At 47.3% G+C, this 26,437-nt stretch overlaps 1 protein-coding gene across 5 annotated transcripts in view; it reads left to right on the top strand.

Annotated features, from left to right (window-relative positions):
- The window catches only part of SUSD6 (sushi domain containing 6), a 94,638-nt gene that overhangs the window by 32,539 nt on the left and 35,662 nt on the right, over positions 1–26,437 (top strand). For 3 of the 5 annotated variants that reach the window (XM_010846689.1, XM_010846691.1, XM_010846690.1), the window contains exon 2: positions 10,061–10,265. In XM_010846689.1, coding sequence (XP_010844991.1) covers positions 10,145–10,265 — 121 coding nt within the window. In that variant the 5' untranslated portion in view covers positions 10,061–10,144. Of the gene's footprint in view, positions 1–9,624; positions 9,785–10,060; positions 10,266–26,437 lie in introns of all 5 variants that reach the window. The other 2 variants (XM_010846688.1, XM_010846687.1) reach the window with 1 other exon arrangement.

Here is a 26,437-nt window from a genome sequence, read left to right as displayed (position 1 = left end):
ACCAGGAAGTGACACAGACCTGTTTATACCCTCCCACGTGAGAGCCTTTGGAAAGTGATCCACGGTGATGGTAAAAAGTAAACACCACTGCTTCAGCCAGTTCTCTTGGGTTTGCTATTTTTGACCTGGAGGAGGTGTTTTCCTGCACAGCCATGAGTATGTATTTAGAAGACCAAAATCTAGCACCTAAACATCCCCTTCAGTGAAAATATATAGATATGTTTATTTCCTGTTGCCAGACAGCAGCAGTCAGCAACTCTTGGCAGAAAGAATTATCACTGTTTATTTTTCCTCTCTCCCTCTGCCATCCTTTCGGTGAATTGTTCTTCCGTTTCTTTTTCTTTCTTTATAATTAGACCTGTGGATGCAGAACGGGCCAGAGAGCTCACTAAATCTGTTCATGATAGTCAAGGTCCAGCTCAAAGCTTCCTCTTTCACCTCCCCCTACTCCCAACCAGAATCCTTTGTTCTTATGGCCTCTGTGTCCTCATGGCACTTTAAAAAAAAGCAAAAAACAAAACCCTAGTAACAGTTTCACAGTGCTATATGGATAAACACATAATTCCTGTCATGGAGATTGTGAATTCCTTGAGAGTAAGAACTATGCCCCACGTCATCTCTGTGACCACCCAGGCCTTGCACCGAAGACAGCCAGTAAATATTTGCTGAATTGCAGTATAGTTACTGCAAACACAGAGCCCTGAGAAATCAGATTTAGCAAATCAGCTTCCCAGCCTTTATTTGCCAAGTTAGTATTGAAACCTGCTCTGCTCAGCTCTGATGGAGACCAAGCAGAGGGCTGTGATGACACGTAGACGTGTCTTCGGGTCCAGGAACCAATGACAGCCATGTCTGTCAAGCATCTGTTTTCCTGCCTGGCAAAACTTCCAGGATTTATCTATCCTCTCTTCCTGTTTTATATCTGCTGCTACTTTGCCATCTTGTATTTCCTACACACATTATGGGGTTTGGGGTTTATCTTTATTTTCCCCTTCTGTGAACAAATAAATGTTGAACACTCTGGGGCACAGAAAGAGGCAGTTGGTGGGCTCTGCAGGAATTTACCACCTGCAGTAAATGTAGTATACAACAGTTAAGTGACTGTGAGTGGTCCACAGGGAAGGTTATGATTCGTTCTCCCAGTCTTCATGCAGTGTTGCTGGGGGTTCAGAAGAGCTGTCCCATGCTGTGGGCTCAGTTGATGAGTTTTCCCAGAGGAGATGCAAATAAGCTTGACCTTGTGCTGGGAAAAAAGAGCAGGGAGCCCTCTGCAGTATGAAAGCAGGAGGAGGAAAGACTTCTAGGCCCCTTTGATTGCATTTGTCTGTAAAATAATGGCACAGTGGCACCTATGTAATGAGGTAATGAGAGGGAGAGTGTGTGTGTGTGCATCTCAGTCATGTAAACTCTGCCCTTATCCTGTCCTACAGCATGTTCACACTGTGGGACATATTTAGGGAAACCTCCTTGGTCCCTTTAGACACATAGCACTTCAGGATGCTCACGTACAAGGTTATATAATTTGGAGAGAGGCATGTTCAGTTCCTTAAAAATATATATTTTTAGAACTTCATGGGAGAGACCTCTGGAGGTTTACTTGTTTAACCTCGTGGCTCTTCTTTCTTCTAAACTAACTGTGTTTTGAGCCTTGTCTCAGGACAACAGTGCCCTTTGGGAGTTTCATGTGGGCTCAGTCACAGCCTGTTAGAGCAGGAAGGGGCCTCCAGCAGCGCTAATTTGAGGGCCCAGTATTCCAGATGCTGTTCTGATCCTTCACGTTGATCCTGTTTCTACCTCCCAACAGCCCAATGAGGTGGGTATTATTTACCCATTTTGTAGATGGGAACTGAAAATAACTTGCCCTGGACTACCTAACTAGCAACATCCATGCAGACCAGAGGTTCTTGCCCAGTCTGCAGGAATCTTTCCACGGATCCATCCTCTCTGAGTGAGACGAACATGGAACTGTTTCCGTTTTACTGATGAAGAAACAGAGGCATCGGGAGGCAAAGTATTTGTCTTGGTTCAGGCCATCAGTCCAGAGAAGAGATACTTTCCTGCCTTCAGGGTTGGAAATGTATGGCCTGAGCCGAGGCGCTCTGCCTGGTCTCTCCTTTTTCCTGTCCTGAGTCTGTCTGTCTTTGTTCTTTTCCATCCTCTCGAGTTTTTCTGTTTCTCTCTGGGCCCTTACAGCTCTGTGGTGATCCTTGCCTTTGGGTGTGTGGAGGCTGGGTTTTTTTTTTTGTTGTTGTTGTTAGTTGTTTGTTATTTTTGGAAAGGGCTTTAGGAACACTGGGTATGAATGGCCTATGCAAATATGGTGATGGATTGATTAAGCTCTAAATGGAAAAGCGGCATCTCCTGAGTTTGTTGCAGTGCAGAGGGAGGTAGATGCTAGGCTATGTCTGCTCTGGGGAATAAAGAGGAAGGATTTCACATTTCTTCCTTCTACTCAGAACTTTTGTTGACTTCTGTTTCAGAGGAAATACTTTGAGGCCCCTCCTTTTCCCTAGAAGACATTCCAGAGCGCTTAAAACTGAAAGGACATTGGGGGATCATGCAGGCCCCGAGTGCCAGGAAGAATGAACGACTCATCTGAGGCCCAGCCACTGCTGGGTGGTGGTGCTGGGACGTGAGGGCTGTCTCCTGCCTGCAGGTCCATGCTGCAGTCATCCTGCTGGCTTCTAGAAAAGAGTCATTAGAGATGATTATAGGGAAGGTGCCATGTATCTGCTGGTGTTTCTGCTGTCTGAAGCCCGAGGAACAGGGTAGGGAGAACAAAACAGCAAGAGGCTGTAGTGAGCAATTTTGGGAAGAAAGATAAGAATACAGGGATATCAGAGCAATTCAGAAAAGCCTCCAGTACCTGCCTTACCCTGGCTTCAGTGGTTCCTGAGAAAGTGAAAGTGTGAGTTACTCAGTTGTGTCTGACTCTTTGCGACCCCATGGACTGAAGCCCGCCAGGCTCCTCTGTCCATGGAATCCTCCAGGCAAGAATACTGGAGTGGGTTGCCACGCCCTCCACTAGGGGATCTTTCCGACCCAGAAATCTAACCTGGGTCTCCTGCATTGCAGGTGGACTCTACCATCTGAGCCACCAGGGAAGCACCAGGAAGTTTTTCTGAGAAAACCTGAGGATTATTTTTGTGATTTATAAGAGGTAAATTTTAACAAGACCTCTGATATTTGTGTCCTTTTGGCTTTGGGACTGGAGATGAAAAGGAAATGGATAAAGTAACATTATGACTCTCAAGGATCTCAGAGTTCAAAAGACAACTTCGTGCCTATTGAAGTACTCAGCTGTTGGTGGCATAAAAGAAAGGGGAAGATACAGAGGTTAGCAAAATTGGAAGGAGCCATTTATCCCCAGGGAGGAAAAAAGTGAACTGAAGACATCTAAAAGTAATATAATTTTGACATTTTATGGGGGAGGAGTGGGAGGCATTTAGGTATCTTTTTTCTGCTTTGGCCCAGCGGAATCAGGATGAATGAGAGTGAAGCTGGGAGGCACCACTGGGAGAAAGGGAGAAGCAAGGAGGGCCCCACGGCACGTTCCCTGCTCTTATCACAACCTTTGAGGAGCTCTGAACTCCACAGAGCTAACACTTATTTTCCGTACAATCTGAAATGCAAGGGTTAAATTCTGTTCTGACTTCATGAACTGTTGTCTTCCCCCCATCACATGGTAGTATGGGGGTTGGTGAAGATGGTTAATCAAAGGAACAAACTTATTCTAGATTCTCCATCACCACCATCCCCTTTCCAGACTAGCCTGAAGCAAGGAAAGGATTTCTGTTGGTCTTACCTATTCACTTACCTCTTATAACTAAGGGAGAGATGGCCGTGAGTTAGGAAATAATCTGTCCTGAGTGACTCATGTAAACTGAGTCTGAGCCGTAGAGAAACTCAGGTAGCCTCTGGGAGGCTGGCAGGGCTGAGTCAGAACCCTTAGCCTCCACAGAGGAGGGCTCAGTAGAGTGTGACCTGACCGCGCCTGCAGCAGGACTGTGACATCCTCGACCTGAGGAGCAGGGAGAATGGAGCAGTGCGTGCAGGAATGGGCCCCAGGCACAGGCGCTACAAGGGGCTGGGTCCTGGGTGCCCCGGCTGTTCCAGGGTTCCCCCTGACCCCTGCTGCTGCCTGTCTAGGCTGTGAACGACTCTTAGGATACCTTTAATCTTAGCAGGCTCTTTGGTTCATCTGGAAGCATCTATGGTAACAACAAGTAAGCAAACTGTGTGAACTCGGAGCTCGTGTTACAGGCTGTCCTCAGCCCCGGAGGCGTGCCATGCTTATTGTCATCGTTCTTAAGAGCAGTTTTCTCAGGTCACCTTCTGCTGTCTTGGCTTAGAGGCTGAGACTGAATAGAAGGTCTGAGTCTTACCAGTTCACAGAGCAAGCAGTCCCTTTCATTTTGTCTCTTTTGAGCCTTAACTAGAAACTAGTGAGATAACCCCAGAGAAGGCAGTGGCACCCCACTCCAGTACTCTTGCCTGGAAAATCCCATGGACGGAGGAGCCTGGTAGGCTGCAGTCCATGGGGTCATGAAGAGTCGGACACGACTGAGTGACTTCACTTTCACTTTTCACTTTCATGCATTGGAGAAGGAAATGGCAACCCACTCCAGTGTTCTTGCCTGGAGAATCCCAGGGACGGGGGAGCCTGGTGGGCTGCCGTCTCTGGGGTCGCACAGAGTCGGACACGACTGAAGCGACTTAGCAGCAGCAGCAGTGAGATAACTCAAGCTTGGTTTTCACAGCTTCCATTTTACAGATGAGGAAGCAGAGGTGAAGGCAGTGTCTTTCCTCTTGGCTTTGGACAGGAAACGAATGTTTATGACCATCACATTCAGCAGGGCACAGTCACTGAAGCTTTTGACATTTGGGTTCACAGAGGTGGGAGGGGCCCAATGGCAGTCCAGATCATGGTGGTCTTCTTTTACCACAGGCTGTTGAGGTGGCAGCAAGAATCCCAAGAAGGAGAATCAAAAGGGTAAATGTAGGTTTTTCCATGACTCTTCCTCACCTCATGTTTTGGAAGGGAACGCTGGCTGTTGGAGGAATCAGTGAGTTGTACAAAGAGAAGCATGGATGCGCTCTGGAGGATTCTGTGGCTGAGAGAGGCTTTAGAGCCGTTTCTAGGTGTGAAAACAGAAGCCAGAGAGCGTTCCTGACTAGCAGGCTGGTTGGTGGCAGTTGGTCCTCCAGATCCTTTCCTCTCTCCTCACGTCTGGTTTAGGTGCTACATGCCTTGTAAGGATGGGTGTGAGCGCAGGCTTTGGAAGTAAGCATGATTAGTTCCCAGTTCCTCTTAATCATAATTTTTCCCAGTTTTTTTTTTCTTTTTTTACTCTGGTAAAACACACATAAAATAAAATTTACTGTCTAAACCATTTTGAAGAGTGGTATTAAGTACATTCATAATGTCAAACAGTCATCACCACTGTCTGTCTCCATAACTCTCTTCATCTGACAAAACCTTAAATAGTAACTCTCAATTCCTTCCTCCCCCCAGACCATGACAACCACCATTCTACTTTCTTTCTCTAAATCATAATTTTTTAATCAGGAGAAGTAGTCACTAAAACATCCCCCTCCCCCCAAAAAAAATACTGAAGTGAAATGAATACTTTTTTTTTTCCCCAAGTTTTCACCTATAGGTTTTTTCTAGGCATAGTAATGAATATTCAATCTTAATTTCTTTTCAGTGTTTTTCTTTTTACTTGGTCTAAAGCCACAATTCAAGGACAGTTTTTTAAAATTCTGCATTCAAAGCAGATCCTTTCTTAAAATGATTAGGTGTAGCGTGACCCTTTCTCTATAATAGCTGAGTTTTCCCATTTTGGGATACTCTGGGACCGTGGGGACTCACTTTTCTCCAAGTTATTTCTAAAGCACTACCCTTGGCTCAGCCTTGCGTGTGAACGTTCCTTGACTCTCCTCTGTTCATCTTTTCTCTCTGCAGAGCCCTAATTTCCATCACCCCATTTGTTCTGCACTTGATCAGGTCTTTGACTCATGGTGGAATTAGTCCCTTGCCCCAGGTAGCTGCTTAACAGTAAGGGAGGAACCACCTGTTTCTTCAAAAGAAAACATGAGCTTATATGTATGCATCTTTTCCCCAGTTCCATACTCGCTTCTCCCCATAGTATTCATGAGTTCAGCAGACATTTGCTGCCTGCCTGTCTGGTGCCAGGCCCTGTGACGGCTTTTGAAAATTCCATGTTGAGTAATTCACGGTCCCTGCCTTCAGAAACTTTGAGCCTGGTGAAGTAAGACAGATAAACAGATGTAATCACCTGATAGAGGTAACGTCAGAGTAGGGTGCTCAGGGCACTTGGGGAGTAAGAAGAGGGTTATTTCTACTGGAGGTGGGTGTGACATGTCAGAAAAGAACTCCCCCAGGAGATGACCCTTGTGCTGAGCCCTGCAACCCACTGTATTCCTGGCAGGGAAAATCAGATTTACTGGCGTGTCCATTCATTTGTTGAGAAAGGAGGTGGGTGGCCTATGGGAAGGCCTTGCTGCATTAATTTTATTTTGTATTTTATCTATTTGATTAGGTAATACACAAGGTACAACACTCAAGGCGATGAAAAGGGAATACATTCAGTGAACAGTGAGCCTTCTGCCCTGTTACCCCTAGATCCCTTCCCTGACAGCACTTGGTAGCTGCCAGTTTCTTGTGCATCAGTTCCAGAGAGAGACTTTCAGCGCATACAAGAGTGTGTGTGTGTGTGTGTGTGTGCGCGCGCGTGCACACGTGTGTATGTACACGCATGTGCACGTGTGTGTATCTTAAAAACACATGCACACATGCACATGGTTTTCTTCACGTACTAACTTTGGAAGTCATTCCATATTAGTACAGACTGAACTGCCCAGTTCTTTTTAAACCACTGCGTGTATTCTGTTATGTAACTTATTTAACTAGTCCCCTTCAGTCTTGTGCCAGTATAAATAATGCATTGAATATCTTGCATATGTATCATTGCACACAAGTGGTTTCTGAGGACAGATTATAGGAGTAGAATGGATAAGTCAGAGAATATGTGCATTTGGGGGCTAGATATTGTCACATGGTTCTCCAGAGAGCTCTACTTTAATTGTTGTTTAGTTGCTAAGTCGTGTCCAACTCTTTTGTGACCCTATGGACTGTAGCCCATCAGGCTCCTCCGTCCATGGGATTTCCTAGGCAAGAGTCCTGAAGTGGATTGCCATTTTCTCCTCTAGGGGATCTTCTCAACCCAGAGATTGAACCCAGGTCTCCCTCTTGGCAGACAGATTTTTTCCCATGGAGCCAATGGGGAATCCCCTACATTAATTATAAAATGCTAAATGTAGGATTCTTTACCACTTGGTAACCCTCCCTCATACCAAGTTACCCTCCCACTTGGTAACCAGTCCTCTAAAATCTGTGCCACAGTGATCTTCCTGAAAGAATTTGGTGTTAGAACTTCCCTGTGTATAATCCTTGGAAGCTCCACATGGTCTTCAGTGATAAAGTTTTTATTTTTTAATTTATTTTTATTTATTTGACTGCACCAGGTTTTAGTTGTGGCGTGTGGGATCTAGTTCCCTGATGAGGGATGGATCCAGGCCCCTGCATGGGAGCACAGAGTCATAGCCACTGGACCACCAGGGAAGTCCTGGTCTTCAGGATCGATTTTAAATTTAGCCTAGCACCTGCCTCTAGCGTCTCCTGGGAGTGTAGGGTTCCATTGCTCCCAGCCACTTGTAGTTAATGTGTTCCTTCTCCACTGGACACTTCGTTTAGTAGTCTGTCTAGCATCCCCTCTCCTGGGTAGTCTTTCCTGATTGCCTCCACTCATGCACGGAACAGTGAGCACCACCCTGATCTGGCCTCGTCCATTCTCTGCAGAAGTGCTTCTGCACGTGCTGTCATGTGGCAATAGCAGGTGTCCTTCTCCATGATCCACTTGTTCTTCCCTTGCGGGGTGGTGAGTGCCTGCCCAGGTTACCCGCTGTGGCTGCATGTACAGTGGCAGCACCAGGGATCCATTGCTAACTGGCTGGCGGCCTGGGCATAACCTTTTAACTCTCTGAACCTTAGTTTTGACTTCTTTCAGAAGAGGAGATGAAGCCTGATGACCTCTAAGGTCTCCTCTGATGCTCAGATCTTATTCATAATTATGATAGCAACAGGTGCCATTGTTTACTGAGGACTTGCAAAGTGCCAGGCACTGTTTTGAGCACTTTGTCTGATCCTAAGGTGTTCATTGGTAGGACTGATGTTGAAGCTGAAACTCCGTTACTTTGGCTACCTGATGTGAAGAGCTGACTCATTTGAAAAGACCCTGATGCTGGGAAAGATTGAGGGCAGGAGAAGGGAATGACAGAGGATGAGATGGTTGGATGGCATCACCAACTCAATGCACATGGGTTTGGGTGGACTCCGGGAGTTGGTGATGGACAGGGAAGCCTGGTGTGCTGAGGTTCATGGGGTCGCAAAGAGTCAGACACTACTGAGGGACTGAACTGAACTGAATCCTTACATCAGCCCTATGAAGATGATTGTATGGTTACTCTCTCCATTTTACAGATGAGAAAACTGAGCCTCAGAAAGTAAATTGGCCACAAGTCATAATAGAGGAAAGAGATTTGAATTCTGGCATTCTGACTCTACCATTCTTAGCTACATAACTCTTTTTACACATTTACACACACGTGGTTTTGTGTACCCTTTTGGGTCACTAGCAGACTCCATCCCTAGACCTCTCCATGAACCATCCCTGTTGGCCCAAGTTGGAGTCTGGGTAAAAGCTGGGGACAGAGGACTCTACAGTCCCAACCATTGAGGGGTGGTGAGTGAAGACCCAGTGGCTAGCTCTCTTCGTGAGCCCCTTGGTCATGCTCATTGAAGACCCTCATAGCTGCTTTTCCTTTAGACTAAGGCAGTTCATATTGCTGTCTGCAGTACCTCTCTTTAGAAGGGCTGTGTAGGCCTGAGCCAAAGGCTTCATGCATGGATTAAAGTCAGGGCTGGGTGATATCCCTCAGGGACATCCTTTATTATGATTGTAGATGGCAGGCTCGCGTATCTGTTTACATAAACCTGTACTGGAGAAAGAGGTGTGTATGGCGTTTAAGGAGGAAGTGTAACCTTATATTTGGAATATCTTTTATAAACTAGGATAAATGATATCAAATGAGTTAAGTAAAATATAATAGATCTATATCAAAATATATGATCAACCGTTCTGCTTTCCTGAAAGCAAGTGGGAAAAAACCCTTAGAAGTCTTGATCCCTGATTTTTTTTTTTTTTTTTTTCTTTTTTAAAGATACTGGTTCCTATTCTTCTTTAAGTCTTTGAGCCAAAGTGGATGGTCAGGCTAGTCAACAGTTAAGCCTCGTTCTCCCCTCAGTGTTTGTCCCATAAAGCCAACAGATGCGGCCTCTGGGGGCGCAGGTGTGTTGGGTGAGCCTTGAGTAATTAGTCCATTTTTGAGATTGGTGGTGGGAGCCAGGTCCCCAGGGGCTCCTGCAGCCTCTGGTGGTTGAGCAGGCCCAGCCAGGGGCTCTTGGCGCCGGCTGTGGCGTTCCTTCTCTAGGCGGTGGTTTCTCCCTCTTAGACACGTGTTCTCTCTTTTTTTTCCGGTTAGTTGAACTTGCTCTGAGTCCAGTGGCAAAGGCAGAGGCAAACTCGGGTGCAACACTCTCCACGTGAACAACCATCTCTTTCCTCCTCTCTGCTGGAGCCCCCACGGCAGGCAGGCAGCAGGGCACTTTCTGAAAGCTTTACCCAGCTTGACGGATCCCCAGGTGAGCCGGCTCTGGTCTCCTTGTCTCGTCACAAGGATCTGGCTCCCAGGTGGTAACCACGCCTGTGGCAGCTTACTATGGGCCTTGGCATTTCCCCAGGGAGGAGTTGAAAAGCCACTTACATGCTTGTCTCTTCTCCTGGCAGTAGGGATTCAGTTGCTAGAATTCTTTCAACTTTGTATGTTACCAAGGCTTCCCTTATCATAAAGGAAGGCCTATTATAACTAACATAGGCTAAAGCTTTCACTTATGTCCTTTTTTTTTTTTTTAAACTAGGTGAATCTACCTGAGGCTGACTTCAGAGTTGTTCCTTCTGGCTTTTACATTTTTCCTTTTAAAAATAACTTGGACGGATAAAAGATGTGCCATGGCAGGATAGCACCAAAGAGCACCTCAGCGTTTGCCGTGGCCTCCGTGGGACATGGAGTGTTCCTTCCCCTGGTGATTCTTAGCACCCTCCTTGGAGACGGACTTGCCTCAGGTAAGCCCCTGCCTGCTGCCTGAGTATGCGAAGGAAAAGACTCAGTACCATTGTTTTCCCAAAGGCTGGGAGAAGGGGATTCTCTGCTTGTGGAGCAGTTAATGGGAGAGCAGAGGGTGGTGGCTTCAGTGCTGGTCCTGCCATACAGCTGAGAGCCAGTCCTGGGGGGCAGGGGTGCTCCAAGGGACCTAGGGAGCCAGCCGGAAGTGGGGGTATAGGAGCCTACCACGGGTGACTTAACCATCCCCCTCCCTTAGCCATAGTCACGTATGGGACCGAGGTGTAGGATTCAGAGTGTGATGTGCAGGTAAGGATGCGCACTTTGGAATCCTCTGTGTTCAGGGCCCAGTCCTGCTCTCGCTAGTTCTGTGACCCAGAGCGAGTCTCTGCTTCTGTAAGCCTCAGGTCCCTCACCTGTGCTATAATGACAGAGTTGGGTAATAGTGACATGGACCAGGTAGTGCCCAAAGCCTAAAATATTTACACTTTAAGATATTTGGCCCTTTATGGAGGAGGTTTGCCAACTTACCCCCAGCCCAGAACAAGCGATGCTCACTAAGAATGTGTATGAATGGAGTGGCTGTCAGAGTAAGAAGAAAGAAGGGACTGGGCAGAGCTAGGACGGACCTCAGAGGCTGTGCACTGGCCCAGGGTCGGGCTCGTGGCAGCCCTGGGACCAGAGCCCCGCCCAGTGCCTGGCGCACCAGCACGCATGCTCTTCCCCGGCTCCGCTGGGGAGGCGTCCCGGCCTTCCATGGCCGTGTGAGGGCAGAGCTTCTGCCTTCGGCCTCTTTAGCTTCATCCGGCTATCCCTTGTACCCCACCACTTTCTTTTATGGGCTTCCCCCCACCCTCCCATTCCCCACCCCATTTTCCAGCTACCCACACCTTCCCAGCCTTCCATTCAGGGTCTGAAATCAATTATCAGGGACTGATGGTCCCAGACTGGCTGGATAAAGGGATTATTATTCTCCAGTATGGAAAAAATATAAGTCTGTAGTGTGGGCTCAGACCGGGATGGGAAAATTGGCTCTGTTGTTTTCTTTCCCTCCCCATCTGCAAAGAATCCTTCCTCCCCTGCCGTCCCACCGCCTCTGCCCAGTCTTTTTATTCCCCATAAAACCTGTGTACTGGCGTGAGCAGGGTGCAGACAGGGGAAGGGGTTTCACCATTACTTCGTTCGAGTGCACCAAGTTGTGATATTTTTTCCTCTCTGGAGTGGTTTCTGGTGGAAGGAGGTGCCCACAGCTTGGCCTGAAACCCAGAGCACACCTGTATGGCCGAGCCTGCATGAGTGGTGTGTCAGGCAAGCTTGCCAAGAAACCAAGACTCTCAGATAATCTGAAGTCGAGGAAAGGCATTCAGGTCAGGAAAGGTCTCTTCCTGCATTTCTTCCCTGTTCCTATAGCTGCTCTTAAACACCCATTCCAGAGGCGTTATAATGAGATGCTTGTTACCCAGAGAGCTCTAGTAGATATGTTCATGTGTCCTGGCACAAACATGACTGCAAGAGTCTCACTGGGCAGAGGTCAGCAGGCGTCCTCTGGAGGTGATTGGTCTGCATAGTCTCTGGTTGTAAATACCACGAGCATGCCTAGTATTGGTCGTAATTGCTCAGGTTTAGAAGAAAAGCATCATGAAGAGGCACTTGAGAGTTCTGGGGTAAAGCTCTACGTAAAGTGATGTATGTCATGTCCCTAGTTCAGTTTTCTGTCCTGGTTTCTCTTATCTGCAGCCATCGATTTGGAGTTATAATGGAGATAGGGTTACAGAGGATTGGTTCAGCTTGCCCCTTGGTCATATCTTTAGCAGAGACGGAGAGAGTTACTGAAAGTTCCCTTTTTCAGAGTGGCAAAAGGAAGCGTGTCTTACTCTTCATACCTGGGCACAGTGTGCAGGGGAAGACCAGGTCTAAAAAGAAGGCCTGTGCTCATGCTACCCAACTTGCCTTTCTTGGGCTGGAGAGGAATTAGCATCCCCGCTGTGTAGGAGCCTCTCCCAGGTCTCTTTGCTTGTGACTTTAAGAAACTTGCTGTATGTATGACCTCAGGTAAATCACTTGACCTCTTGGTGTCACCTATAAAACGGAAATACAACACTTGAGGATGTTAGGTGGGTGTTGTGTGGACTAATAAAAATGATTGGAAGGCGCTTGACATATAAAGTGCTCTGTGTAATTTTAAATAATAACAACAGCAGATTTGGTATGTGACCTCCTGTTGAGTCACTCTGGGCGGGAGGCTTCATGTGGATGACGTCCTCTTCTGTCTTTAAAAAACAAAACCGGAGAGACTTCCCAGGTGGTCTAATGGTCATGCTCCCAATGCAGGGGGCCTGGGTTCGACCCCTGGTCAGGGAACTAGATCCCGCGTGCCACAACTAAAGATTCCTCATGCCACAACTAAGACCTGGAGCAGCCAAATAAAGTAAATAAATATTTAAAAAGCAAAACAAAACTGGAGATGTAGAGTCACTTCTTGGGTTGAGGATAAGGGGTTGGGAGGAAGTGTCAAACCTGACCAGTTAAGGAAGGATTGATTCCGTCCAGAATCCCTTTCGCCTTCCATGTTTGCATAGTTGGATGGTCCCAAGTCAGCTGCCTTGCTGACTTGTATAAAAAGCTTTTAATTTCCATTCTCTCCCTGTTCTGAGCAATTTTATTGAAAAAACTTAGTATTTTGTTTCTGATTTTTTTTCCGTTGCTGTGACACTTAATGGCTGTGTTCAGAATCACACAAGCACCTAAAGCAAGGAAGGCAAAGTGATAAAGCTAGGTGCTTAGTGTTCACTGAAGATGGAAAATGTTGAGAGCTCGACTCTCAGGGGGATGGTGTGGCTTTGGCCCTTAGCATCACTCTGGCAGAGAGATGTTGGCAGGTGGCCCTGGCTCACCTCACCGTCTCCGAAGGGACTTGGAGTCCGAGGTAACATACACTGAGCTGGGAAGAGAGGACAGGTAGGGAAGTGATGTGTACGGAGCATCATTTGCGTGTCAGGCTCCGTGGTATCACGTAAAAGCTCTCAGAATGCCCGTGATCTACATGGTCCTGTAACGTTTTTACAAATGAGAAACCGAGGCCAAGGGAGTTTCGGTAACTTGCACTGCCGAGGGAGTTTCAGTAACTTGCACTGCCGGTAAGCGGCAGACAGTTGTAGGTGGGGAAGCTGGCTGGGATTTGTACCCAGTCTGTCTGACTCTGTTGCCCATGCTCTTGCTGAGAACCACACTACCTCTGCTGAGTGGCCAGCTTCTCTGAGACCTGTTTCTTGTACTGCTCTCTGTTGGAGCGCTCAGATCAGCATCCTTCAGAGGATAACTTTGACAGAGGAAGAGAGACACCATCTGTTTTCCTTTCTGGATGAAAGATGCAGGAGTCATCTCTGGGTTACCCTGTCTGCCTCTGTTGTTGTCTCTGCTCTTTTCTGTAATGACCCGTGGTTGTTTGGGTCCCAGTTCAGGCACAGGGTTTGCCAAGGCAGTTCTATTTTTGGAAAGGAACAATAGGGACCACAGCAAATTGTTTGCTAAATGAAGTTCCCAAAACATCCGCAGAGCATCTTCCTGTCAGCTGCCAACCATGCTGAGGACGTGATGTAATCTCTCCATGGTGTAATTACCTGTGACTATAAAAAGACTTGGGGATTGTGGTAGGAGGCTGGGTGGGTCATTATAGAGCTGTCTGAACCCTGGCATCATGAAAAGACGTTGAGAAATTGCCCTCTGCTTGCTGATTGTTGTGCCATGATTAGAACACCGCCAGTGCATGGTATGAGCTTTGCACTGTGACTTCCGAACAAAACAAGCCACAAGTCTACCAGACTGAACACCTCAGTGACTCTCCTCTGGGTTAAAGCCTCATTAAACACACATTCCACCTCCCAAACAAAGGTGCCCCACTACTCTGGTCCTTAATTACAAGCTTACAGGTTATCCTTACCCACATCTTTCTGTAAAAGAGGGTCACAGGGTGCTAATAAAAAAAAAAAACTAGGTGAGTGCTCAGTCTTTAATTGTTCTAGGTAGGTTTGTAGATGAATTCTTTCACCACCTCTCACTGACTGGGAGATTCCTTTCTTCTTCATCACCCCAGCAGCACCTACGAGGGTGTGAGCAGTCCTCCCATTCCAGGTGGCTGATACTGGTGTAGTCAGCTGCCTGGACTGTGGCCAGATCAGGAGTGACCTTGGCCGCCGTGTGTTCAGCTTTGGAGCCTAGAGGAACGGCAGTGTTTAGCGACGACTGTTCCGCAGTGTGCTGTGACTGAGAGGGATGCCTGCTGCTGGGTCTCCCTGCCCTGTTTACCCAGCTCACCTTAAGCCAGCCTACAGTTTGAACTCTCCACGAAGAGGATGAGTACTGCCTCGGTGCCTCACTGCCTGCTTTACCTTGGATAATCTTGCTGACCTCGTTGTCGGTATTTCGCTAGAATAGGGAAGACAGTAGATAATCTTACTTCATACAATTGTTGTGAGGATTAAATAAGATGGTACATACGAAGCACTTAGGACATTGATTGGCGTACAGAGAAGTAATTGCCAGGTGTGAGGACCAGACTCTAGCACCAGTTGATACCAGTCTGCACTTTTGACACCACAGCTGATTAGCTCTGTTGGAAGGTGCTCCTTGTTTCTTCCGTGTCTCTTGGATTCTTTTGGATTCAGTTTAGCGCAGCATCCTGAGTATATTTAGACACATACGGATGAGTTCTCCCCAGTTCGCATGCCCCTGATTCTCAAATGCCGCCTGTTGGCATCTCACACGTGAAGCCAAGCAGAAAAGAGCAGCGGTGGCCCTTTGCAGTGCTGGGGCTGAGAGTCAGCTGGGTCATCTCACAGTCAGTCCTTCCCTTCAGTGAGGCTGTCTTGTTGGCATCTCAGAGCCAACAAAGCTCAAAGCTCCTGGTACTTTTGTTAGGTATATTGTTAGGAATGTCCAGAGGGTTTTTGAAACCTTAACAAAATGAGAATGCCAGAGGTCTGTTCTTTGATTTTTGGACTGTGCTGGGTCGTCGTCGTGGTACGTGGGCTTTCTCTAGTTGTGGCCCGCCTTGTTGCTTCTCTTGTTGCGGAGCACAGGCTCTGAGGAGTGCATGAGCTCTCTGGTTGTGGCACTCAGGTTCAGTTGTGGCTCAGGGGCTTTAGTTGCCCACAGCATGTGGGAATCTTAGTTCCCTGACCAGGGATTGAATCTGTGTCCCTTGAATTACAGGGTGAATTCTCAGCCACTGGACCACCAGGGAAGTCCCCCAAGGGTCTGCTCTTTAAAGAGGTATTTCATCAGCACAGTGATATGAAAGAAGGGTTATATTCTACAGAATTTCTAAACACATCTAGGAGAATACAAGATAGAATTAAAAATTAAGAACTCTCTTCTCGTCTCTCCGTTTTGGTAGTGCTTTTGCCTCCTCCTACTTTCCTTAGCTGTGTTTGACAGCATTCATTTTTGTAAGAGTCTTTTTCCTACCCAGGTTCACTTGTTTCCCTAGAGACAAGGTTTTCCCCCCATTTTAACTGCTTTAACTTGTTAGCTTTGCCAGTAGCCAAATCTTTTAAAAGTACAACTGTTTAATCATTCAGAATTCTGGGAAGTAGTGCAGAGAAGATAAACAGATTCTCTTCAAGGTTTATTCTTTGCACAGCGTTTTTTCTTCTCAAATTCACAAAAAGTATTTTAGCTGTTTAAGCCAAGGAGGGGAAATGTGTTTCAGGAAGTTATCGCCAAGAACTCCTGCAAGATTGTAAAATAATTTGGCTCTGGCCTTTGTTACTCTGAGTAGCCATCGAGTGACACTTTATATAATACAAATGTCCTGACTATCAGTTCTTCACATTCAGTAGATACAGGTCTCCCTGGGAGAAGGCGGGACCTGTGTATTTATTATCACTGGCTTGAGTTCCAACAGCTCAGCCTTGTTGACTCTGGCAGTGGGAGGCTTAAGAGAATGTTGTTGGGATTGTCATGCACCAGACAAGGACAAACAGGGCGTGGGCAGCCACCTGTCAATATTTGCCGAGCACCTATCTCGACACTTCGAGGTGCGGGGCCAACAGGAGAGGAGCCTTGGATGTTTCTGCTTCCCAGTTGGTCTCATTACTTTGGAGGCTAGATTGCAGAGGACCCAGTGCAGCCACACTCAGGCTCCTGATGACGATGCATGCTTGCTCCAGATGGCTCACTTATGGCCTATGAAGTTAGCTGGTGACATCAGTGGATTGTGTGGCCCTCTGATTTGTCCCCATCATGCAGTGGAACTTAATCTTAGTTCATGTTCTTTCTTCTTGGCTTTATGAAAGTTTGCACATAAGCTCCTTGAAGTCAGGGACAATGTCCTTTGTACTTTGTTATAACCAGGCCAGGGATTGTCCTGGGGAGGTGGGGGTGGGAGGGGTCACTCCTGGTAGGCCTGTGCAGGGTCATGGTCCGTCCTGTGTGTGAGGACAGGCAGGACGAGTCCCTGGCCCTGTGAGCAGCAGCAGCCTAATCAATGGTTCCCCGTAAGACTCTCTCCATCCTTCCTGGCAGTGGAGAAGGATGTGGAAGTGTCTTCATGCTTTAGAGGGTGAATGTAGGGGGGTGGGTCTTCTGAGAGGAAGGGAGTGGGGCTGGGCAGGCCGCCCAGACGAGTTCATCATCCAGTGTGTTAAATTTCAGCCTGAGCGAGAGTCTCTGAACCCAGTGAGGGTTCCCTTGGGTGACAAGGAGCAAGGAGAGGTAGGCTTTCATTACATGTGGGAGTGACGTCGTGTGCAGTAATGGATGTGCGAACCGTGCTGGCCCTAAACTTACCCTGACATTGGAGAGGGAGACGGCAGCTGGATGGATTTGGCTTCCCTTCCCCGTCCACAGCTCCCTCTACCTCTGTCCTTAAAGTCGAGGCTGAGGGGACTCCTTATTCCCCTTTCCCTGAGCACTAGAACCTTCAAGCCTGTCTTTACACTGTTCTTTCAGTGGCTAGATTTCCTGTAGCTAGAAGCCCGCTGTCTCCCCTCCCTCCCCTTCTCCCTTCACTTCATCCTTTAAGATGCAGTTCAAAGTCAGCTCCTCTGAGACAGCACCCATCCCCTTACTACTAGAATAAATAAGGTCTGAGGGAAGGAGAGTTAGGCTACATGTGTATTTGCTGAATGGTATAAGCAGGAGCTCTTGGTCTCAGCCCTTTCTCTTTGGAGAATGTCAGAGAGTTTTCCCTATGAACAGGATTCCGATTACGAGGGTCTTGACCATCTTTGATTATTGAAGGGACTAGACAGCTCATTAAGGCTTCTGGGGAATTCCTCCTTTGGGGAACCTGAACCCTTTGTCTGCAGATCATGATACACAAACCCCATGGACTTGTTCCAGACCCTAACACCCAGGGTTGCCATGGAACAGATTGGGTTTTGTGTTTTCGTAAGCGACATCAACTCATTTAGCAAGTGTGTGTTGATGATATAAGGCAGGCCGGGGTGGGGTGGGGCAGCTGAAGATAGGTAATGCCTTGGAGGACTTTCAGGAACTGGGTACTGGACTGGCTCTTGTTGGAAGTTGTCACATGTAGTCGGTCCTCATGGTCAGCCCGTGAGAGGCGGGTGGCTACAGCCAGGAACAGGACTCTACACCAGAAGGAATGCAGGCGGGGCGGTTTAGACTCTGATATGTCCACTGTTTCTTGTTGAGCTCCCGCCAGGGTTGTGATGGTGCCGGCTCCAATTCTGTAAGATACTCCCTGTGGTCGCTATTGCTGCCCTGGAATACCCACAGGCAGGGCTCTGCTCACGTGCGGATGGTTGAAAGGCCTCTCTGAGGGAGAGGAGTCTACCTAAGACCTGAGGCAAATAGGGGAGACAGATGGCATAGTCAGGTTAAGAATGCAGTCTCTTGGGCCGGGTGGGCCAGTTGGAACCCTGGTTCTGCCGCTCGCGTGTTGTGTAATTTTTAAGACGTTTCTCAGTGTCCCTCAGTCTTGCTACATAATGACGTACATACCACGTGGGGTTATGGTGTGGCCGTCATCACTGTTGTCACGTGATGCCTCAGCCAGCCTGTCGGGGCCAGTCTGGAGGGAGGAGAGGTAGAGAGAGAGAGAGTTTCGTGTCTGCTGGGCTCACTGGGCTATTCCTTCCTTTGGAACTTGCAGCATCACTTCTGTTGAAACTTTGGAAGTCTGGTATACTCTGTCCTCTAAACTCGTTTGCTGCTTTACCATACTGGTTGAGTGAGTCGTCTCTTCTATTTTGGTGGAGTATGTTTAGAAGCCAAGGTTTCAAAAAAGAAAAGAAGCATAGCCTTGGCCTAAGAGTTCAGAGGTTGGGCTGAGCATCACCAAAAGTACAGTTTGGGGGAAGTACCCAGAGGGGTAAGATGCTGCTGGTGGAGGCAGGTAGGTGCTCTTCCTAGCTGAGTTGTCAGAGCAGTAGAGGAGGGAGAGGGTGGAGGAATAAGCTTGGTGTTAAAGGTCAAAAGGTTAGAGAAAAAAACAAACACCAGTTAATGGATTAAGGGTTGAATGAGTCTAAACAAAGAAATGAGGAGGACTGGAAAAGGGTGTTGCTTTTGTACAAGTCCATGGAGAAGATAGGGAGGAGAATGGACTCTTTGCCTGTGGGGACTGGAAGGGACTGGCTGAGTGAGGCCGCCCCTCCAGGCTGGTCCCTCATCCTCTGCGTCTGCCCAGCCAGCCCGTGGGAGGCCTGCCTGACAAGAATGACTTATTTCAGCCAGTCTGGTGCACTGCACGGGGTCCCACATCAGGAATTCCATGGGGAAGTTTCCTCATGCTTGAGAAGGGAAGGGAGAAGAGGGGAGGAGCGGCTGGCCATGGGCATGCAAGTGTATCCCAGACTGGTCAGCTGGTATCCGGCCAGTGCCTGGAGCTGTTGGGGTGAGGACTCTCCTGTGATTTGATGTGTCTAAGTACAGAGAACCGTCATGCCTTCTAGTAGAGATGTGTTTCCGCTTTGGCCACCTGGGATGCAGTTCCTTGACCAGGGATCGAACCCCTGCCGCCTGCAGTGGAGGAACAGAGTCTTAACCCCTGAATCACCAGGGACGTCCCCGTGTCTCAAATTTCTTATGAGAGACCTTTAGCGGAGGAACCCGTTCTCCATGCTATTGCTCTCAGCACCTCCTTGTCAGGCACTTGAGAAGCTTTGTGGTCCCTCTTGTTCAGAATTCTGTTACTGGTAACAGAAAGCCCTGGCCCTACAGGAATAATTAACATTATGAATGATAGGATTAGGTGAGTTAGTACATGTAAAAGTTCTGGGTAAACCATAAAACTCTATTCCAGTGGAAAGGATTACTGTAATGCTTTTTTTTTTTTCCTTTAGAGAGCATCTCTTCTCTGAATTGCTCGAAGCACTTGGTTAACACTAACTGGTTAATCCTTCATCCATCCCTGGGCAGAAGGCTGGCTTTTAAATAGCTCACTTTGTATAGATCAAACTAAAGTTTCCAACAGAGCCCCAAATCTTGAATCTAAAGCCCAAATCTGTGGAGTCTAAAGCTTGGATCTCCCAAGTGTGAGACTGCCTCACTCCTGGGAACAAAGAAGGTGAGAGAAGAAATGGAGGGATCCTTTAAAAAATTTTTTTTAATTTCCACTGACGTAGTCATGTCAGACAAGGTGGCTGTAGTCAGGATTTTGAGAAGCCTAGAAATCTTCCTCTTGGAAAGACCCATGTTCCTCTTGGAAAGCCCCAGAGTCTTGTTGGGAGTGAGGGCCTGGCATCAGCTAGGGAAGCAGAAGGCTAACCCAGGCACAAGCTAACCCTGGACACAGAGTTCTCTTTAGGCTGTGGTTGGCGGTACCTGAGGCTCCAGATTCTGCACCATAGTGCCAGCCCCACCCCCACCCTGGTACACCCCCATGGAAACCCAGCGTGTCCCAGGATGTGTCAGGGCACGCACCGCTGGTGCCTGTTGCCTTCTGTAGGTCCCATGGCAAGGCCCCAGGGAGGTGGGATCAGGTACCTCCCTGAGTGTCTGGCCTAGGGCAGTTTTCCTGCAGAACAAATACTGCAGCCTGCACTGGGTAGGATGGCATCTGGGCAGATCAGAGTCATGACAGCTCTCTAGTCAGGAAGAGGCCTGGGCTCTTTGACTCACCATTGTCCCTTCTGACGTCTGGTCTCAGCAGTGTAGAGCTGGCGAAGGGAGGTTTTGTTGTGTTTTCATTGCTAGGTAAGGTCCTCCAGGACCATCCAGATGTTTCTTCCCAAGCTCGTGCTTTCCAGCCTCTGGTCACAGCTTCAAGGGCAGTTTGTGTACTTTCTTGTACAAGGTCTTGAACCTAGAAGCAGGGGAAGACAGGCTGAGTTGGAAAGTTCCTCCTTCCTCCAGTGGCAGCTCCGTGGGCTCCTAGCTTGAAGTTCAGGTCATTCAACTGTGCCAGCTAAGAGTCACCGGCTTGTGAGAGAAGCAGCCAGCTGACCCTTATAGATTATATGAACAATTGGGTCTCAAACTTGAGTGTGTGTTCGAATCCTCTGAGGGTCTGGGTTGCTAGGCCTCACCTCCAGAGTTTCTGATTCGTCAGGTCTCAGGTAAGGCCTGACAGTCTGTGTTTCTACTAAGTTCTTACGGACTGCTGCTGATGGTCTGGAGACCACACTCTGAGAACCACCAGTTTGCACTTGGGCTAAAAAAGCCCACTTGACCTTTCCAGAGCAAATTTGATAAGATGTGAACAGAGAGTTGGAGAGGTCACAAACTGCTGGGGATAGAGGAAGGTCAGAAATAGGATGCTGCAGGTGGATCAGCCTAACTTAAAAACTGAGAAGAGGTTAAATGATTAAAGAAGGTGCTGGCTGGGCTCTTACCTTCACCAGTCCAGTTCTTGTCCTTTCCAGCTATCCGACAGAGGGAGGGGCCAGGCCTGGGGAGCCCCAGCGGCATCACTTTGGGCATCTCCTCCCTCCACTTCCTATTCTGCCCTTTTAAGCAGTGGTGAGCTCTGGAAGTTTGTGTTTTAAGTCTTTCCACAGCTTGAGGTCCATGGTACGGAGAGCAGGGTGCTGAGCTGGGGTCCCACGGATCAGCCTGTGCGCCACCTCTCAAGAGCAATAACTGAAGGCCCCTCACTTTGCTCAGGGGCAAGCGCTCTCCAGGGTCCTTTGAGCTTGGATACCCAGCATTCTTTTCTCCTTTTTTGGTTGTGCTGGGTCTCCATTGCTTACGTGTGGGCTTTCTCCATCTGCACGGAGCTGAGGCTACTCTCTAGTTGCAGTGCGTGGGCTGCTCACTGTGGTGGCTTCTCTGGTTGCAGAGCATAGGCTCTAAGCACACGGGCTTCAATAATTGCAGTGCGTGGATTTAGTTGCTCTGCTGCATGTGGATCTTCATGGACCAGGGATTGAACCTGTGTTCCCTGCTTTGGAAGACGGATTCTTACCCACTGTACCACCAGGGAAATCCTACCTGGCATTCTTTAATGCCTTCTCTGATGGCTTCCTCAGCAGGGTCAGGAACTTCCGCTTGCTTGTTAACTTTTTTTTTTTTTTTTTATTCTTTAATTTGTGTGGAAACTTCTGTTGATATTGAACCAGAATCCCATTGAGGGACTGACTATCTGAAAGTGAAACCAGAGAAGTTCGGAAATTAGAGTAACTTTACTTTTTAGAGTCTCTGGCCTGTACAGTTACGCTGTCCCATAAAACTGTCCACAGAGGGCTGACTTTGCATCATTGTCAGGTGCTGCTCCCTGTACCCCGGGACGTCACACTCATTGCCAGCAGTGTTTCTGGATGTCTGAGTTCTCATTTCCAGGTGCCCGGAGATGTTGGCCTCCCTTCTGCACTGCCCAGCACAGCGCTCATGGGAGGCCCGTGGAAGTATTAGCTGGTGTATGGAATAGAGGGATGCACCCATGCGCCTCCTTTCCTTTGATTTCTCCCTTCTTACGTTGTGTTCATTGCCCTCCTTTGCCGTCCTCTCTCTCCTCCCTCTCTGTTCGCTTTACCCACTCTGTGTTCTGGCACAGCTGGCCATCAGTCTGTGCACTGTGCGTGGAGGGGTTGGGGTGTGCCTGGGGAGTTCCCAGGGGTCCTACCCTAGCCATCTCTGTGAGGAGCACATCCAGGCTCCCTGGTCTTTCCCCTGTTCCCTTCTCTCTTATGCCCACTTTGTGGTAGCTGTGAGTTACAGAATGTTTTCACCATCCTAGGAGAGGTTGCCACTCTTCAGATTGAGTTGGACCTCGTTTGCAGTCTTTATTTCCTGCCCGCTGTATTGGCAAGCTGAAGGACTCCTGGCCTGGAGAAAATTAGCGTGTCCTGCCTCAGAACCATCGTCTGGCCCGTCTCCCCAGCCTCTGTCTTGGCTGACTGTCACTTAGCCGCTCTGATCCTGCCTGGGTGGCTTTCAGGCAGCTCAAGCAGTGACTAGCCTGAGGTCTCCCTGGAAACAGGGGAAGATTGAGGCTGATTTAACTCATTTTAAGTGAAATCACCAGCCTTTTGATGATTCCATTAATTTCCTCCCTTCTGAACACGCTCATGCTAGCAGTAATTGGAAATCCTGACTCTGTTTCTCATTTCCCCCCACTCCTCTGCTTTAATCTGAGGCAGCTGGATACTGCACTCTGCTTTTTCATTTACTGGAAGAGCAGTTTGAGGATGATTTTAATGACCAGCTTTGACAGTACTTCCAGAAGCTGAGACTGTTGCTGCTCTTCAGTTCACACCCACTTGGGGGCCTCTGGCTCACTTACCTTGCTCCTATGAAACTCTGCTTTGTTCTTGGTATGCAGGTGGGAAGGGGGCTGTGTGAGAAGGGGCCCCAGGGGGAGAGGGCCCTGGGGCTCTCTTGTCCCAGGTAGTGTGTGCAAGCTTTTCATCACTCAACATTTGCAGACCTACGAGGTGTGCCAGGCACGGTCTAATTACTGAGCGTTTCCCTGCCCCCTCTTCCCTGCCCTGGTGGAAGCACAGAGGCCTGAGCCCGTGAGGTTCCAGCAGAGCTTGTGACTAACCACAGACCTTGGGAATTGTCTCCAAGGCTTTCTCTCTGTGTTTGTATGATAGTGATGCCTGTTTCAGTTTTTTACTTTCTTGGCTCTAAAGAGAAATAAATAATATGAACCACCTCCCAAGATCAGAGAAATAATGGTTGCTTGCTGCTGTTGGCAGTTGACAGCTGTCTTGGGTATCATGTCACACTGGTGTCCTCGCAGTGACTTACCACAGCCAGGAAAGGATAAAGCTGGTTTTGAACCCAGGTCCTCCCATTGCAAGTGAAATGCTCTTTGTACTACATTGTGTTCGTGTGTGTGTTTAACACTGACTTTCCAATGTCATTGTCTTTAGCAGATCAACCACATAAGTGTTAAACTGTCACGTATGCACTGGGCCTTCTGCCAGAAGCTGAAGTCCTCACAGTCTAATTGGGGGAAAAGATAAGATAGAATGCATCTTCATTCCCTTGAGCGGTTCAGGTACTGAGTGCCATTAGAAGGAAGAGAATTAAGCCTGACATCATCCAGGAAGGCTTCCAGAGAGCTGAGACTTAACGCTGGGCCTGGTGGGAAGGCAGGATCCAAACCAAGGAGAGCTGGAAAGGAGAGTTTGGCATTTGGCCGCCTTAGATTCTGGGATGCAGAAATGGTGATGAGATTTTAGTTCTTCATCAGACTGAGAAAACTAACATCCTCTGGGTGATGCTTTCCCAGCTTCCCTGTGCTTTTAAAATCAGGTTCACACACCCCATGCCCACAAAGAACCATTCAGTTTGTCTGGAGTGCAGCCCAGCAATCTGCATAAAAGTTTTTTTAAAATAATATCAAACAATCTCCCCTCCTTTCAGTTCTCTTTCCTGAACAGAAGAAAACAAGGGTGCAGGTTTCATTTGTTCCAGAGGCAGAAGCTATTTAACACACTGTTTCAGGTGGTGAGGTTGGCCACACTTTGAGAAACATTGTACCCTAAGCAAATGCCCTCTCCGCTGCAGGAAGCGTTAGGGGTTAAGAATCTGGGTTTTGACACCATAGGAGCCCCACTCCTGAGGACTAAGTGTTTAGGGTAACTAAGGGGGAAGGGGAGACATGGTATTAACTGATGTAAGTTTAAGGTGATTCTGATAGCCACTGGGTCAGTCGGGGTGCTCTCATGAAGGCAGGTAGGTGGTGGGGGCATTGAGGCCGAGGACCTTTAAACAGGTCATGCTTGGGAGTTAACTGCATGTGCCTCTGACTCTTAAGAAAAGCGTTTTTATAGATGCTGTGTGGTAGCTTAGTTTCAGATGGATGTTGGGGGTAGAAGCAGTCAGGGATCAGTCAGTGGGTGGGTGGAAGCTGGTCTGGGATTCAGGATCGTTTACATTGAGAGCCCTGGAAAAGGTAACGCTGTGTCTTCCATAGGAGTTGGCAGTCTTGGTGAATCTTATGATTTTTCTGTCAGTATTTTGGCACCAGATGGGACCTGGGGTGGCTGTAAAGATTAGAAAACTTACCAAGTTACTAAACACTCTGTTAGGAATTAACATGTCTTGGGATTTCCTTGATGGTCCAGTGGTTAAGACTCTGTGCTTCCATTGCAGGGGGCCTGGGTTCCATCTTTGGTTGGGCAGCTAAGATCCCACATGCCTAGGGGTATGGCCCAAAAGAATGATATGTCTTAGTTTGGGGGTGTTGTAAAATACCTATAGTAAATGTGTGATATATTTCAACTAATAGCCACTTTAAATCTGTTATCCCATTCTTAGTCAATGAAAATTTTCAAATACTAAAAAAATACAGGGACTAATACACCTGGATATTTGCCCCCACATTTCATATTTTGCCTCATTTGCTTCATATGTTTTTCTGCAGAGATATAGCCAGTATCCTAAATCAATATGTATCCTTCTAACCATGCCTCTTGTATTTTTACATACTTACATGTGCATTTACATCTAGTTTTTTAAAAGGCCCTCAATCTGTGGAAGTCTGATTTCATTTGTTTTTTTGCATTTTGTATATTACAAGTTTTACATACTTACTCATGCGTTCCTAAGTGATACAGAATATTGTTTTGTGTTTTAAAGTGGGTGTAATCTTCTGTAGCTTCCTTTTTTCACTCAACATTGTTCTTGAGGTTTAGCTAAGTTGATAAATTTGTTTTACCTAGGGTATAGCATTCCATTTTTAGTTGGAATTCTGGTATACTGTTAATATACCAGAATATTTGTAACCACTCTCTCATTAATGGACATATAGGTGACAAGTTTTTCATTGTTAAAAACAATACTGCAAGGAACATCCTTGTACATGTGTCCACGGTTTCTCTGACATACACACCTAGCGATAGAGTTGCTGGATTGTTAGAAGTATTCAACTTTCTGTGTATTACCAGGTAGCTTTCCAAAGTAGTTGTTTGAGTTTTCACCACTAGTGATGCATATGAAAATTCATAGTTCTGCCCTGGTGGCTCAGATGATAAGGAATCCACACGCAATGCTGGAGACCTGGGTTCAGTCCCTGGGTTGGCAAGAGCTGCTGGAGGAGGGCATGGCAACCCACTTAAGTATTCTTGGCTGGAGAATCCCATGGACAGAGGAGCCTGGCAGGCTACAGTCCATGGGGTTGCAAAGAGTCAGACACAACTGTGTGACTAAGCACAGCACCATATGTTTTGCAACAGCTAGTATTGTTAGATATTAATTTTTGCCAATCTGATGGATATAAAATGGAATCTCTTGAGTTTTATATTTCTTTGACTGTCTTCTAGTTTGCAGATTATTTTAACTTTTATCTATGGCAGTGGTTCTGAAGGGTCATTGGGGTCTTTTCAGGTGATTGACAAGGTTAAAACAGTTTTCGCATTACTACTAAGATACTGTTTGCCTTTTTTGCACTCATTCTTTCACAGGTGTGTAGTGGAGTTTCAGAGACTTACATGATATGTCTTGATACAATCACTGTGATTTTATTATTTTTAAATGAATTTGTAAATTAGTAATAAAAACTAGTTTTATTTTCAGCAATGGTGTGTGTTGACAGATGTAAGACAGAGACAACTTTGAGGATTCTCAATAATTTTTGATAGTGTAAGGGGGACTTGAGAACAAAGAGTTGAGAACCACTGCTCCTTTATTCATAATTTTTTCTTTCTGAAATGTGTTTTCTTTGACTTTCTTAAGAAATCCTCTTCAAATTTCATAAAAGATGGGCTCATATTTTCTTCTAGAAGTTTTTTTTTTTTTTTTCAATTTCTTTCTT

This window comes from Bison bison, unplaced genomic scaffold (assembly GCF_000754665.1).
Source record: "Bison bison bison isolate TAMUID 2011002044 unplaced genomic scaffold, Bison_UMD1.0 scf7180017864239, whole genome shotgun sequence".
NCBI classification, from domain to species: domain Eukaryota; kingdom Metazoa; phylum Chordata; class Mammalia; order Artiodactyla; family Bovidae; genus Bison; species Bison bison.
Note: the sequence above shows the minus strand (reverse complement) of the source record. Positions and strands in the feature narration are given on the sequence as shown.